This window comes from Sapajus apella, unplaced genomic scaffold (assembly GCF_009761245.1).
Source record: "Sapajus apella isolate SASKATOON/1434 unplaced genomic scaffold, GSC_monkey_1.0 scaffold121, whole genome shotgun sequence".
In the NCBI taxonomy this organism is placed as follows: Eukaryota; Metazoa; Chordata; class Mammalia; order Primates; family Cebidae; genus Sapajus; species Sapajus apella.
Genome location: NW_022437061.1, coordinates 2,015,993 through 2,033,197, shown reverse-complemented (window position 1 = coordinate 2,033,197; position 17,205 = coordinate 2,015,993). Strand labels below are relative to the sequence as shown.

The 17,205-nt window shown below is 35.6% G+C and overlaps 1 protein-coding gene across 11 annotated transcripts in view; it reads right to left on the bottom strand.

The window, feature by feature from the left end:
• The window catches only part of MTHFD2L (methylenetetrahydrofolate dehydrogenase (NADP+ dependent) 2 like), a 185,017-nt gene that overhangs the window by 3,939 nt on the left and 163,873 nt on the right, over positions 1 to 17,205 (bottom strand). For 9 of the 11 annotated variants that reach the window (XM_032261001.1, XM_032261007.1, XM_032261006.1 and 6 more), the window contains 2 exons: positions 16,998 to 17,123; positions 6,426 to 6,499 (listed from right to left, as the gene is read on the bottom strand). The exons of 1 other annotated variant lie outside the window; for it this stretch is intronic. In XM_032261001.1, the coding sequence (XP_032116892.1) occupies positions 6,426 to 6,499; positions 16,998 to 17,123 (200 nt within the window). The remainder of the gene's footprint in view (positions 1 to 6,425; positions 6,500 to 16,997; positions 17,124 to 17,205) is intronic. One more of the 11 variants, XM_032260998.1, reaches the window with a different exon arrangement.

Here is a 17,205-nt window from a genome sequence, read left to right as displayed (position 1 = left end):
TGTGGGGTAGGGAGGTTGGGGTGGGATAACAGGGGGAGAAATGCCAGATATAGGTGACAGGGGGATGAAGGCAGCAAACCACATTGCCATGTATGTACCTAAGCAAAAATTCTGCATGATCTGCACATGACCCCCAAATCTAAAGTACAATAAAAAACATATATTAAAAAAAGTAAGTCCCACCATGTATATTTCCAACATTTGACACCTACCTCCATTATGGAACATAATACACTGCACTATCTCTTCCCTTAACTAGATACCAGTACCTAGAAGGCAGCAGCCAAGTCATTGTGGTTGTTGTTTTTAATCTTAGAATGTCTCCATGCACAGGTTAGGGACTCAGCAAATTTTGAGAAAGTGAACTTAAATTTCCCTTACTTAAAATCTAAAATCAATTTGCAGAAATGTGTCAGTGCTTTTGACTGGACATAAACAATATCAATTTAGTTTAAGCTAATTTACTGAAAAACTCAAGCTACTCATTTTGCTTGAGGGTGATAAACTGCATTTTCCACTTTTCAATAAGCTGACTTAATGGCCTAAAAAATGACTTCTAAGACCTTTCCTCAAGCATCGAAGAAGCAACGCCTTTAAAACGTGGCAGGTCTTTAGAAAAAACATTTACACTCCTCCTCCTCCTCCTCTTCCTCCTCCTCCTACATAGTCATATATTTGTAAAGCATTAATGTTGAAATATAATAGATAAAAATAAAATACTGCTGATTAATATGGGAAAGTAAAAATCAAGTGCTAATTGAATCTTCAATGAAAAACAAAATGATTTTTTTTCAAAATTTAAAAGTGGCATACAATTTGTTACAGGGAATATCTATTGTGGGCATAAAATTATTTTTATATAGTTTGGTCTTTACCTTTGAAAGGTAAAGTGGCTTTGATATTATTTGTCTCTGAAAAAATAGTAAAAAGCATAGGTACTATCAATTAAGTACCTATTAATTAGTTGCCAATAATTGTATGCATTGTTCTAATAATTAATATTTGATTATTTCATTTTAATAGATGAGGAAACTTTGGCTCAGTGAAGTTACAGTGACTTACCACTCTCCTATATAGTAGAGAAATTGGTCAAAGCCAGGTTAGAAATACTCTAAAATTCCATAATTTCACCCCATCCCAATGCAGCTATATGACCTGAACAAGTAGAAAAGTCCAAAGAATAGCTCAAGTGCCAGAAATTAACTCCATTTCCTCAAGGTGTTAGGAGGATATTCTAGAAAAACATAAATGAAGAGGAAAACATTCTAATAAATTGATTTTCCTACATTTTGAATATGAGTTCTCATAGCTATCATCTCTGAACTACATCTTACACTTCAAATTACACAGCTGGCTCAGTCGTTTTATTCCTGGTGTTAGATCAGATAAACCATCGGTCTGATCAGGTATCATGATCTTCCTCTTCCAAATTAAGTTTTACAGGCAACATGCTTACTATTGCATTCTTTTGCTCAGCTCAAAAGGTGAGGTTTGGGTGGAGGAGGAGGGAATGGGAATGAGATACTGCATAAAATAACATCTGCCCGAAATTTTTTAGCTCAGTGTCTGCATTTTTGCATACTTTAGTGATGGAAACCAATACACATTCACCCTGTCCTGCCTATCAGTTTTCATAGAATTAGACTATTAAGGGGTAATGGGGCTTCACCTAACATGGGCTACGGCTTCTCTGAACATCAATAAGCATTTAGTATCATCAATGGAGCCCCAAAATTACTCATGAAGCAGAAGATTATAATATCATTGTAGACACACCTGATTATTCAAATACTTGCTTCAATGTTTTTTGTTTTTGAAATAAAGTATATGGATATGAAGATAAACTTTGTACATGGTCATGAAAGGCAGAGTTATTAATTTGATTTTAGAAAACACATATTAGGTTTCTATACCTTTTGATTTGATATTCATGAGTATCTGTGTCTAAGAAAGAAATAATAAGCTTATCTGCTGCTGGCTAGTGTTAATATATTCTTTGTCTATTTACATAAGGATCAGGATATAGAAGTAAGTGATCTCTCAAAAAAGGCAGGGAGTTACTGGCAAGTGCCAGTGGGTAAAGATGTCAATGCTTAACAAAAATTCTCTATTCTAATGATTTTGCATAACTATTTCAGGGCTATCCTAAGCAACACACGTATGAAATACTGCAGGTGGCTAATTTGCTAAAATTAGTCGTATGAGAAAGAGTTAAATTTTATTTATGTTTGATGCTCTGAAAAGCATCTTCCTCAATCATATCTGAAAGAGAGCAAGGTAACAAGCATTATATCACCAGAATAACCTCTCATTGGCTAGTCTTTCCCTGAGGGCAGACAAGGGTTTGCACTTGCTTGAAGATGATGATTTTAAATACTAACCCTATTATATGTAGGGAAAAGGTGTTCTATACGCTCCATTAAAGAGAAATATGGAAGCATCATAGGAGAGCAACTTCCTTCAGCGCCTTAATTTACTGTGGGCGTAGGTGTGAGGGTGTATGCATGTCTGTTTGAGGGAATACCAGAAGTTTGATATATATGGGAATCAGGTACTAGATCCTGATTGATACCAGCCCTTTCATATGAGGTTAATTAACACGTATGGCAAAACCAGGGTTAGATTCTATTTCACAAAATCAACATGATTTTCGGCCCACTGGAACTATTTGACAATTGAGACAAATTAACAACCACCAAATCCTATTGTCTCCATGAAACTTTCTCTGGAGAACAAGACTTAGATGAAAATGACTGAGAGATGTTTAAATTACGTTCCTGAAAATAAAAATATTTTGAGGAAAGGTAATAATTGTCATAACAATTTATTTGAATTACCTCTCTGCAAACTTTAGACCCTGCAAAGTAATTCCATAGATTTCCTTGAAAGTGCTATGGCTTTGTTAGCATGATTAAGAATGTTAGGGCGTATGTTCAGCTGTACAAAAATAAGAGATTTAAAATCAGCCATTTTGGGTGTAAGATTTGCCTTTGTACATACTATCCCCTTTGTCTAACATGCCTTTCTCTCACTTCTCCAGCTGATAAATATTTATTCTTTCTTCTCAGATTCAGCATAAATGCCACTTTCTTTGTGGAGCCTATTCACTCCTCAGGCTAAGTTAACTGTTCATTCATTTATCAGCAAAACTTAGTAGAGTGATTTTCAATTTGCATTCATAGAGCATATTAGAATCTCTTGTGAGGCTAAGTCATACTGCACATGCATCCTCGCGCCCCAATATTGTACATTCTCAGTATGTACCACTGAGAATTAATGTCTGAAGTGAGAGATATTTCTAATGGTGGGAAAAGAATGTTCTACATATAAACAGGATGGAGAAGATTTAAAATCTGGTTGGAATTCATTGCTGTAGTATGGCTACTTCACATGATGGCCTCAGGTTCCCAGTCAGGTATCAGGCAAACCCCAGTGTACAAATGCTTTTCACACTTCTGCTTACATCAGAGTTGCTAATGTCCTATTGGCCAAAGCAAGGCACACTATCAAGCTGAAATTCAGACTTGGAATAAGAAGAATGGTCAAGTCACCCTGCAAAGGATACGTCCACATGAGGACAAAATAAATGTGTGGCCATTTTTTATAATCTGCTATAGTAGCCACTTGGCTCCTGGTACACCATGTCAGCCACACAATTTGATGCCAGAGTTATTCTTTAAAACACAGATTTGATTATCTCAGCTTATAAACACCTGATGGTTCTTCACTGTCTCTAGGATAAAATATAAATTCTTTGTTATGGCAATCAATGTATTTTATCTTCTGGCCTGATGTCTTTATCTTGCATCATTTTCTAGCCCTATATTCAATTAGTCACTGTTCTCACACATACAACAAACTGGACCAGATAGATTCATAACAAATGTTTCTTAAGAAAGACAGAAAGAGTTACTAAAAGCTCTTGGAGATTTTAGTCTAGTTGGGAAGATGGACATTAAAAATGCAGATGCCTAAATAATAACTAGCCTACAGCTCTGATATGTGCTACACATGAAACGTATACTGCACTGTGAAGGTATCAAGAGGATCTGAGCCTGAACAGCACTGTGTATTCATGTGGCATATCCATGCTGAGTTTTTCCAGGTGGAATAGAGACATGTAGAATAGACAGTGTCCTGTGTAGAAGAGACAATGAGATAAAGGCAGCAAGAAGCTTCCCTCAGGTGGAAAGCAGCCTGAACTATTGAAAACACTGTAAGAAGGCCAGTATGGCTGAGATGTCAGACTAAAGACAAAGTTGCAGGAGATGACATGGAAGAGGTAGCAGTGTCTGATTATGTAGAGCCTAGCAGAAAGTAACAAGCATTTTGTATATTAATTTAAGAGCAATGATGAAAGTATTTTTAACATTTTGTAAAAAAAAATGTTGAGGTAGCATAAAACCCAATGAGGAAAATGTCCTGTGTTCACACATTTCTCTAATGAAGTGAGTTTAGTATCTGGGTGGAAGGAAAGGAGATAAACACAAATATTACAAAACACAGTGAGATTCACTAAGGTGGGAATAAATCCAGGCTCTTATGGGAGTACCTCAAAGAGAAAACACAAATCACATATGGGGATTCAGGAAAGATTTGTAAAGTAGCAGAAAAGCTGCAAGATTGATGGACGCCTGAGCAGGGAAGAAAGGGAAAAAGCAGTCCAGACACAGTGAAGAGTAAAATCAAAGTTGGGCTGGATCTGACAATGAATCTAACATAACAAAGGGGCTGAAATAAGTTCATTATGACCAAAGCACATGACAAAAACAGCAAGAAGAAAGAGAGGAGGCTGAGGAGGTGGTTATGGGTTGTATGGCGTTCAAGAAACTTAGGTTGGGTGATGGTAGTATAGTTACTGTGTTCAGGGTGAATAAGCTTTTATAAGAGTCTTTTGTGAATAAACTTGGCTATTTATATATTTAGGAGTGGTCAGTTTTGCAATATGAAAAACTTATGAGAAAAACACATAGTACTAAATAATTTTCAAAGAAAACAGTAAAGGAGAAATTCATCTTGCATTTTCATAAAGTTGCATGTCACTAAATCATTACTCAAGTTATCCTCTTTCAGCTTGTCATGCTCGTCTAATCTTCTATGTTCTCTCTTCTCCACTATGTGGCTGATGACCCTCACCTCCATGTTATTGACTTCAGATTTCTAAAAGGAAGAACTAAGACTTGGCTTAACATCATTTATATTATTCTTACTTGAAGAAAACAATTTTTCAATGTCAGTATAAAAACAATAGGTATAGAGCAGAGGTTCTTTCATATTTAAAATCTGAGATGATGATAACGATGATGGAAGAAACTAAACCAGTCTATATGGACACCTCCAAAAAATCCAAGGGTAACAGAGATGACAGGGTGCAGAAAGTTTGCTTATGAAGGATACCAATAGCAACATAAGGGACACTAAAATGCCCTTTAAAAACTTAAGTAAGAATAAAATAGTATGCGGTCATTAATCTTTTGGCACCAGCAACCCATGCTTCATGACAGGGTATCTTGTCTCCACCTTGTGTGTTCTGTATTATTGAATCATTTGGAAACTTTATGTTCTCAGGTTCCTAGGGCCAGGAATTTAATAATTCAGATTCTTATTTAAGATACCTTGTGGGAATACTCTCTCCTTGGCAAATACTAAATTTCTATTTCAGTACATCATATCTACTCCAAAGGTCCCAAATAATGAAATTTCTAGATATATCTAAGCAGAATTAATTTTGCTAGTGTATTTTGAAAACTGCATATTCTGGCAAAGTTAAAGAATATATTTGTGCTCTATAAATTTATTTTTGGGGTGGAGGAAGAAGAGCTGATATCTCATGTTCCTATAATTTTTATTTGTCATTTGTGTTATTTTATTTGTCATTCTATCTCCTGATTCATTGTCTCTTTTAAAGAATTACTCTATCTCATGTCAGTTCTCCACAGTGCTATAATTACTTTTTAAAATCAACTCCCTCCCCTAAAAGGAAGAATTATGATTCCTTTATCCGTGGCAAGGCAGCAGAATAAAAAATTTCTTGCTTCTCTCATGTGAATTTCATCTTCCTAGTATACATATGTAATTGTCTAAATTAAATGCTTGAAGAATTTTCCCATGCTTCTAAATGCAAGCCACTTAAGCATGGCCTCTCAAACATATCCACTCTAATGAAGGGGAGACAAGCTTCAGGAAAATGAAGTACAGGAATAACAACCAGAAAAACCTGAATGACATAGGACTGGAGAAATAATATGACTCAGGAGATAATATAGAACACACTCCACTTTCTCATATGGTTGATATAAAAATGACACTTAAGAGCATGGTGAACTAGAGAGCAAATGATTTCTTAAGTCAGTGGCTTGCCATTGAACTTGGAAGGCATCCAAGAATCAAGTGCTCCAGAGGCAATTTACTATATTTCTTCTTACATTCATCTGGTTGCTGAATCTTGAGGTTTCCGCATGTTTTCTAGATATATTGAGGTGTTCATTATCATGGCATCCTGTGAGCAGTAATGTGACAGAGAAGATTATTGCCCTAATTTGGTAGAAATGTATGAGACTGATCTATATTTCTATACAAATAGTGTTGACTTCAATACTTTGGTAAGCTGCACTTACAAGGACTTTTCTCACCTATTTACTATGCAATTTGTATTTGTAGGGTGGCTGAGATTTATTTTCTTTCATGTTAAACTAAATCTCTATATATCTGGTAATAGATGTAAATTTCTAAAAAACGCCACTCATACCACTTAGAAGACAATTAGTGGAACCACATAGCAAATCAATCACCTGGAGAAAATTTAAAGTTGATTTCTGTGAACTCTAGCTATGATCTATCAGTGGAACCTTCTTTCTGGCCATGGATGTTATCAGCTGCCATTTCCAGATTCCATTTTAATGGGCAGGAGTAGCAATACTGCTATATTTCTGGTAATTCTATTGATGGCTGAGAAAATTACTAAAAATGTCTCCCTTTCATGATGTCTTTAGAAATACAGGATCATCATACACTTTTGTCATCCTTTCCGATCCTTCCCCTCCCCCATCCCTTTTTTCCCCAAGCCACTAAACATTCCTATCAGAGTGGCAAATCTGTAAACTAGATAAAACTTTCTAGAGTATCCTCCAAATCTCTTGGTGGGGCCTTAATCTCATTAGTCTGCCATAATCAACCCAAGACAGGAGCACATAAAATCTCTTTTCCATAGATATTTATGCTGTAATATTAATATGGAGCACTGAGAAACAACTGTAAAAAAAAAACCAAAAACTCATCACAGTGCAAGTAAAGAAGAAAGCCTTGCAAAGATACTTCACTTGTTTCTGCGAATGTATTTTTTTTGTGTCTCAACTTTAATTCTTGTCTATGAAGGTAGATGATTCAATGTCAAATTCATTCTGCTAAACAGAAGTCTCTGGAAGTTGACTTGATTTCAAAGACCTAGACTTCACAGTAACCATTCTGTCCATGTTGTAAGCCACAATGGAGGCAGTTGGCTCACTGATCATAGGAATCTCCTAGTGACTATCAGTGGTTCTGCCTGTTTCGTGAAATGATCTGTGTGGGTTCCATGATCACAGTGTTGAACAGTCTCTCAGAAAGACTTTGATAATATTCCTCAACTTTTCTAAGTGATTGGAACAAATTACCTCTGGGTTAAAGTTTTAGATCTTCTCTTAGAGTAAAAACTGGAGCTTTGAACTACTTTATAATTATCTACCACAAAATGTAGATATTTTGAATCAGACTAATAAGCCATATCGTCGAATTAAATGACTGACCTTGAAAACTGAGGTGGTTGAGAGTCACATTAATTTGGTTCTTTGCAATCTCAGATTAATAGTTTTGTAAAAGCGATACAGTTAAAAACCAGCCCTGTTTACTTAGAAACTGGTTATATACACTTATTTTCCCACGTTGTGGAACATGCAGTTGGGAATAAGCAGTGCAAAAACCACTTTCCAAATAAGCTTACTTTGCATAATCTGGAAAACATAAATTCCAGGTATTTTTTTTATTGTGTGCATGGATATACCCAGGACCTCACATAATGCCTAGTATGAAACAGCACTCACAAAATATGTGTTGAGTAAATCAGTGAATGAATCAATGGATATATCATTAATGGATATGTGTTGTTGAATTAATAATGTATTTGCTGCTACTTTGCATGACAGCTTTTGTTCCCATTAAGTTAACTTGAGGAAAGTATTTCTGCAATGTAAGAATGACAGTACAGGTTTTTAAGTACAGAGAATGTTGGTACAAATAACCAGTGGTCTGAATAAGAAGGCTGAAATCTGTTGTAGAACAGAGATATAAATACCTGATGTAGATGGCAGGTTGATGGGTGCAGCAAACCACCATGGCATGTGTATACCTATGTAACAAACCTGCACATTCTGCACATGTACCCCAGAACTTAAAGTATAATAATAATAATAAAAAGAAATGTAAGATAGGAAGCCAACCTTACAGAGCCATCCAATCTAGTTGGGAACAACTAAGTAAAAGTGCAAGGCAGTACAGGATTAAGAGCAAAATGAGTGAGGCAGATGAAACTTGCAATGAGAGTCTGGAGAAGATGGGAATAAGTATGAGTGCTTTAAAGTTGATTGATTTGAGAGTTGGGCAAAGAACAGACTACACTGGAAGAGAGTTTAGGCCAGAAAAGTAATGAGGAAGATGGTGGTAATTGAAGTGTGACGTTGTATACTTCTGGATTAGTAGTTCAGTGGGAATGGAGAGAAAATGTGAGCGTGTGCATGCACGTGCGTGCACACACACACACACACACACACACACACACACACACACAGTTTTTGACCAGGCGTTATGCTTGGCAATTTACCTACATTAACTAGCTTATGTAAGGTGATTATTTCATTTAATCTTCACAACAACTTTGTAAGATAGAAATTATTATCACAATTTTTCAGATGATATAATTGAGTTTCAGAGCGGTGAAATGATTTACCTAAGACCATAATTGTTTTAAGCAGCAGAGTTGGGGTTCAAACCCAAATCATCTTGACTACAAAGCATAGTCTTTTATGAAAAGTTGGACGTAATACAAAAAGGGTAGGGAGTGAAAGATAAATCCAAACTTTCAAACGCAGAGCATTAAAAGAAAACATAGACAGAAAGCTGCTTCTAAAACACTCTGGGGTTTTCACCCCATCTCTAGTAGTTTCTTATGAGAAACTTCTATGTAATTCCAAATAACTTCTATGTAATTCCAAACCCCTTCCTGACCCTATGTTTGACTATTGGGTTAGAATTTTCAGGAATGGTTTGATCAGATGGAGTCTCAAATTAAAAGATCCCTTTATAATAAAGGGGAGATTTCCTGCCCAGTGGAGATTCCTTTGGAAAATTAAAAATAAGGCACGAGATATCTGGGGCAAATTCACCATTGTATACAATATAATACTTCCCTCTTTCAACAGACCATGTTGGGCCTGCTATTGAACACCTAAGGCCTTTTGTAATGTTTCCTCCTTTCCTTTGATTCTCTATTACCTCTACCAGGAAAGAGCCCCTTCCTCCCTTTTGCCCATTTGCTACCCTAAATACACATATTTGCATAAAATTCATTGCACCTTTAAGATTCATCTCAAGAGGATTTCAGAACTGATACCTCCACTCTTGGTTATTCCAAAATCCTTACAGTCATACTTAATTGATTCTTCCATTTCACTCATATCTAATTGTTTAACCAATCATCCCAACTCTCCTTTTAAATTATATCTACCATCTAAACACCTCCCAACATCTTCATCCATTACAACCTGGTCCATGCCCCATCATTTCTTACTTGGATAATTACTATAGCCTCTTAACAGGTATCCCTATTTATACTCTTACCTCTATATGGCTTATGTGTCATTCAGTAGCCAGAGTGACAATGTTAAAATACAAGTCGAATGTCATTTCTTTGCCCCAAATCCTCCAATGGATTTCCACTGCATTAGAGTAAAATCCAATTATACTTCCTTGGTCTATCAGATGCGAAATTATGTGGCACCACTGCTACTACCTCTTTGACTTTATTCCCTATCACTCATTCCCTGACTTACTGTTCCAGTTACAGCAGTCCCCTTGCAGCTCATAAAAACACAAAGCAGGCTCCCCTCAAGGTCTTTGCATTTGCTTCTCCACTTGCCTGGAATGCTGCTCCCTCATTTTCCACGATTCCCTTCTTCATTTGTTCAGGTTAGCATGAGCCTTCCCTGACCACCCTTTCTAAGAAACTCCATGCCGTTATTCTCTAGCTATCTTATATTGTTTTATTTTTGTATCACTAAGACACTACCTTGTTACATAGATATGTATATATTTGTTGGTTATCTGTCTCCTCTAATCAGAATATAAGCTACTGGTAGGTAAGTACTTTGTCTCTTTAGGTCACTGTTGTATCTCAAGTGCCTATAAAAATGCCTGACACATAGCAGAATAAGTATTGAACAACTGAATGAATTTAATTTGAATAATCTGAAGAGCTATACTAAAAACAGTAATAATCAAGAGACTGAAAATAATCCATTGAAGATAGAGAGATATTAAAAAAAAATGAAAGTCACAAAGGGACCTGACACAATTTTCAAAACTGCATAACATGTTCAAAAAGTATCTAATATCTGTCAATGATTGAATAATTAACAGCTTACTTAGAATTAAAGATATTTAGGTGAGGTTGTACTACCTGCACAAATTTTATTGAAAATCTGTGTATCTAAGATCCATGGAAATCTCAGGGTAAGATGTGAGCCAAGATATGATTTCAGTGACACCAAAACCCCAGAAAAAAGTGAATAAGGGGAGCATGCTTTGAAACCAATTAGAAAGCAATCAGACAATGATGAGATTGTCCCTTGAGGTATTCAGAACCTAATGAATTTAGGATGGGCAAGGTGAATGATATGTGGATGTTGGATAAATAAATATCTTTCTTTTCTTTCCTAAGTAAGGGATTAGTCTTCAAGTTCTTATGTAAAGGGTAGGTTATTATTCACCCAAGAATGGCCTCCCATTCAGAAACCATGGATTCCACATCCCTGGACTCTGAATGTGAGGCCATACTCCACACATGATTACGTTTGGTTCTGCAGAAAGCTAGCAGACATGATGCATACACTTCTAGTTCAATTTTATTAGAGATGGATTTTCTTGTTCTGAGCTGTCTCACTTTCCCTTAGAAGAGAACATAAATAAAGAGGCAATTCAACTTCAACTATGTGAATAAGGACAACACTCAGATGGAAAGGTGTTATGGGATGAATTGTATCCCTCTAAATTCAGATGTTGAAGTCTTAACCCCAATACCTCAGAATGTGACTGTTTTGAGAGACAGGGTCTTTAAAAATAACATTAAGTTGAAATGAGTTTATTAGCATAGGGTCTAATCCAACCTTCTAAGAAGAGGAAATTTGAACATGAACACATAGAGAGGGAAGATGATAGGAAAACACAGAAAGAAAATGGCTGTCTACCCGTCAAGGCTGCCTCAGAAGAAAAACCCTACCAGTCCCCTGATCCTGAACTTCCAGACTCCAGAATTGTAAGAAGTAAATTTCTGTTGTTTAAACCATTCTGTCTGTGGTCCTTTGTTATGGCAGCTCCAGTAAACTAATAGAAATAGTAAGATAGGAGAAAACAGTATCCCTGAATGAGCATAGCTGCCCAACTCTATTGACTGCCTCCCTAATTCCAGACTTTTATGGGAAAGAGCCAAACTATTATTATTATTATTATTATTATTATTATTATTATTATCATTGGGATGGAGTCTCACTGTGTCACCTAGGCTGGAGCGCAGTGGCACAATCCCAGCTCATTGCAGCATTCTCCCAGGTTCAAGCAATTCTCCTTCATCAGCCTTCCTAGTAGCTAGGATTACAGGCGTGCACCACCAAGCCCCGCTAATGTTTATATTTTTAGTAGAGACAGGATTTCACCATGTTGGCCAGACTGGTCTCAAACTCCTGACCTCAAGTGATCCGCCGGCTTCGGTCTCTCAAAATGCTGGGATTACAGGTATGAGCCACCACCCATGCCTGGCTAACCAAATTATCTTAAGTCAATCCATTTTGGTTTCCCTTTCTTGTAGCCCTTAACCTATACTCAAGTATAATACTTAGAAGAAAAAAATGGAAACAATCTAAGGGTTTAACAATAGAGAAAGGATGAACCAAATAACGATATATTTACTGAATATAACCACAAACCAGAATCTCAGCATGACAAATCAGTAAAACAATTTTATGTGTATAAGTTATATATATTCCTCAAACTATGCAGTCAACGCATACATAAAATATCCAGAAGCAACTCTAGTACAAAATATAATGATAATGTCAGTTGCCTTAGAGGAGTAGAGATACTTTTCCATAAAGTCTGACTTCTTTACTTTTATGATTTAAACCAGTTTCATCAACAATATAATGTACCTTTATAATGGACTTATCACCTTTACAAAGATTTAACACTTTAAATTTGTACTGTCCAATTATGTTAAGACAGTGGAGAGAAGAAAGTCACTCTTAGACATTAACCTCACCTATCTTGAATTTTAACAAAAATGCCTACACATCATTCCTCTTTCCTATCTCTTTTCTTTATTTATATCAATTCGTTTCTGTCTTCTTTTATTCCTTCTTTTGGTATAAAACAATGAGTAGAAAGGCATTGTCTGAGTTGGAAGACAGGGAGGAGAGATGGCAGTCAACAGGGAATAGACATTCCAGTTGTCCTTATTCCACCTCAATCCCTGCAGGATGCATCATAAAATTGAAGCAAACCTACTAAAGCTTCAAAAGGGTAGAGAAATGTCTTTGTGTTAGCTATAAGAAATAAATGAGGCCTGAGAATTCACCAATAAGAGCACAGTTAATTGAATTAACAGCATGGAAGTCATTAATTAGACCATTTACCCGACCAAATCCATTTGATGAATTAAGAACAGTATAATTATCAGTTTTTGAATCTAGGACTACATACTACTTTCCAACTGTTATTCAGAAGAAGCTATTTACTACTCATAGTACATAATCTCAATTCTATCTTTGTTAGAAATGTATGAAGTTACAGCCTTCTTTGTCAGAAATGTATGAAGTTTCTTTCAAAGCTATAATAGAAAATGGTTTAAAAAATTGCCTGTGAAAGTACTTATACCTCAGTGTGAAAAAATAATAATCTATATAGTAAATATAAACTTATAAGTGAATAGATTATTTACTGCATTATTAGTAATGAAAAATAATTCTTAGACATGCAAAATAATTTTATCATAGATGCTTTTAAATACTGTTTCTTCTTTTAATGTTGTAATTTAGGAGGGAGGAAGTATCCTCAAGTAATTGAAGAGGAATATTAAGCATTTGTCAGAAGCTGGACATATTGATGAACTGTCGAGTTCTGTAATTGGAAATCAATTCAAAACAAAATAGCACTGCAATTTAGTAATAACTTTAAGGCCCTATTTATTTCCCCAAACATCCAGAGAGGCATGGCATTGCAGGAAAACCCTAACTTGGATGTATGTTGAGGAAAAGGACATACTGGTTGGTAAGGTGCTTAGCAAACACTATCTTCCACAGTGATAGTAATAGTGAGAAACTGTAACCTAACAAATGAATAATCTTGTAGTAGAAGTGAATATGGCATCGGATATAAATTTGAACTATATGATCACTAATTTCATGAGACTTAATTAGGCACAGAGGAAAATAAGGACAGTGCTCAGTTTTACTGTAGTGTAAGACCATAAAGATGGCTGTTGAAACAGTGTGAAGCAGTCTTAATGGTCAAAGGGAGAAATTATATTTGTTTAATGATCTTTAAAAATTTTTTGTCAAAACATTAAGAGTTCCTTTACAATGGTTTATAAATGTATATGGAATTAAAAATAAAATTAATATCACTGATAATAGTAAAATAAACATTACTATTTACTAATAGTAAAACTACTGATAACTAATAGTAAAACTATTAAACTACTACTAACAGTAAAACTAAACTAATATTTAAAAAAACAAATGCAATTTAAAATGTTAGAAACATTGAGAACTGAAGTGTTTTATCTCTCTGTAAACATTTTGTGAAGTACAGTTTGAAAGATGTTGCCTTCTTTTGGTCATACAACTGATGATTAGGAGCAAGCATCTTTTCTATGTCTTGGTGAACTGGCAGATTCCTAAGTATGAATCAGCTTCCAGCATTTTATCCTTTGCCCTTTAATGTCATGAAATAGCTCTGCAGGTTCCTTTAATGTGAAGTTTTTTACATCCTCTGGGACATTGTTATCCTTTCCATCAAAATCATTTCATTCATTTATGTTGGTAAATCATTCCCATCAATGTTATCTACTTTAAGTAGGTCACCCAGTTTTCTTTATTAGTGGAACAAAGATTTCTGCAAGAACAATTTACTTCAATAATTGATTTTATCTACATCCATTTTGTTAATCTTGGCTATAGTTACAGTGAAACTTTCACCGATACTCACAAAGCAGCCACCACACTTTCCCTGTGGCAATTTGAAGCCAAATATTACTTATGAGTTTTGTGGCATAACCCATCTTAAAACTCCTCCCTCTCGGTTGGGAGATCATCACTCACTTTAGGTTAAGTCCTGATGAGCAACTTGAAGAGCAACATGTCAAAACCTATCACTTGCCTGCCCCTGTGGGTGGCTGAGTCATGGCCTCACTGGCAAGGCCTTCTTTACCAAGTCCAGGTCCTCATTAGTACTCTGGCTCACTGACCAGAAGGCTGTCAAGATAGATACAACTAATCATATGGGTGTATTTTATGATAGGATTAGAAAATCTCGACCTCCATGATGAGTTTCTGTGCTTTTACATGATCATTTGATAATGCTCTGTTGGATGTTCAAGATACCCCAAACAGTAGAACTGAATGGAGTCACTAATATATTTGCTGTCATTTAACTAATAACACTGACAGCTAGTGAGGTGGCAAAGCTATCAGGCAACAGGCTAGGTCTCCCAGCCCTGTTCATCTCATATCTTTGTCTCTTTTCCATCTCCTTTTAAAAAATTTTTATATACTTAGATACACAGAACTGCAATTTGACTTAATAGCCATTACCAAGTTAGACTTTATATAAATGAAGTATCTATATGTGCTACTAAGCATATACACCCGCGCCAAAATGCTCATTTAAAAATTGTTTTCAGAATACTTTTTACTTTCAGCAAAAAATTCTTACTTAAAAATAAGAACTTATGGAACTGATATGAGACCAAGGAAATACTCTATGAGAGAAAAGTCTTGTAAAATGTGCTGAAATGGACTGCCGGGTAATCTTGCCTTACAAGCAGTCAAAGTTGTGAACTGCAAACATCCCTGCTTTTCTTGCCTCAGGCTGGTTATTTCATGTTGTCAATGCCATCTGGGTGCATCACAAGTGTGGTAATTTTGCAATGAACGCATGATAACTATAATATTATCAAGACACAGAGTGACAGTAAAGAGAGTAAATAAGGCCAGGTTTTAAAATAAAATATACCTTCACTCTTTCAAGTTGAGAAATTCAAATAAGTTACTTATATCTGACTTGAGTGATTGAACATAAAAGGTTAAATAAATGAGGTCATTTTCTAGTAATTTCGTCATGTACACAACACACACACACACACACACACACACACACACACACGTACAAACACACAGACATATGTATACACATACAGATACACATGCTCATGTAGAGAGCCATCCCTGCTAGAATAGAGTTCCAACCATGTCAAGGACCCTATGTGTTACAGCCAATATAGGCAGTAGTGTTTTCTTTGATAAGGTACATCTGTATTTGCTCTTATTTACCGTTTTGTCTCTAGAACACATTGTTGCATATATATGTCCTTAGCGTTTTCTCTTTCTTTTAGGCTCAAATTGCTTACTTGGATCTGGTCCCTGATACATCTTAGAATCTCACATATATGGGGCCAGGACCCTGGGACACTTCTAACTGTCTGCCTTTTCTATTTTATTCAATGATATGCTAGAACTTGGGTAAGCCATCAGCTGATGACCAGGTTTTAAGTGTAAATTCAAAATCTAAATTATTTTTAAAATGGCATCATCTATTCTTTTCAGTTTCTCTGTAAGAACACACCTATAACTAACAAAGTTCTTGATGTGGCACTGTATTTTTTAGCCAGAATAATGAGTTTTATACACAAAATATTTCTAACATAAAAATGTCACCACTTATTTGCTATATTCATGCCTTCATAGATGTCTAAGAGTACTAGGCTACACTGAAAATCTGAATGCAGGTAAATATCTGACAAAGATAATGGAAGTAAAATTGGATTAGAGGGTCAAGAATCTAGAAATACACCTGTCTTCGGGCCCAGTTTCCCCATTTCTAACTGGGTTAGAATTTTATTTTTTACTACTACATATTTGTTGCCTTATCTCTTTCATTGACCACAAAAACTTTAGCCCAGTTCCTTTTCTTTATTCTCTTTAAAACACAAGTGAAAAACACTGACTTCAACTATCTAGATAACTACCTAGATCTGAAATCTAGTTAGGGTTGGCAGACACACCCTAAGATGCCTTCTGGCTCTAAGAGTGAATGGCTGAGAATAGAGCATATTTGACTAAGCATACAGTAAGATGACAACTCTCAAAATTCAAAATAATGCCCAGGTTTATAAAAGGCCAGCTGTATTCTATCAGTAAAAACTGTACCATAAAAAAATTTGATCTCTAAACCAAATATTAATTATAGAATTGGAAGAGATGGAAAGGAAGAAAGGAAGGATGGAAGGGAGGGAAAGGAAGAGGGAGGGAGAAAGGAAATATTTAAGTCTGATTAAACTATTTTCCTTCAGAGGAAAGAGGTGATGATTAATAAGTTAATAATTCCCCATAAATGAAGAATTTCTCTTTCTATTTTTAAAATATGCAAGGTAGATGTTATTATCTTCTTTACTTATCAAAAGATATTTGGTTTGTTACCTTCAAAGTCCACATCTCCAACTAATTTTGTCTTCCCTGTCACTGGATCATGGACATAGTTGATACCCACATCGATTACAGCAGCACCTTCTTTAACCATATCAGATGTAATCAACTTTGGAATACCTGAAAACAAAAAAAAGTTGTTTGTCCTTCAGCATAACAAAGGTTTATATATCTGTTTTGGTAGTCATGGCTTTAAATATAT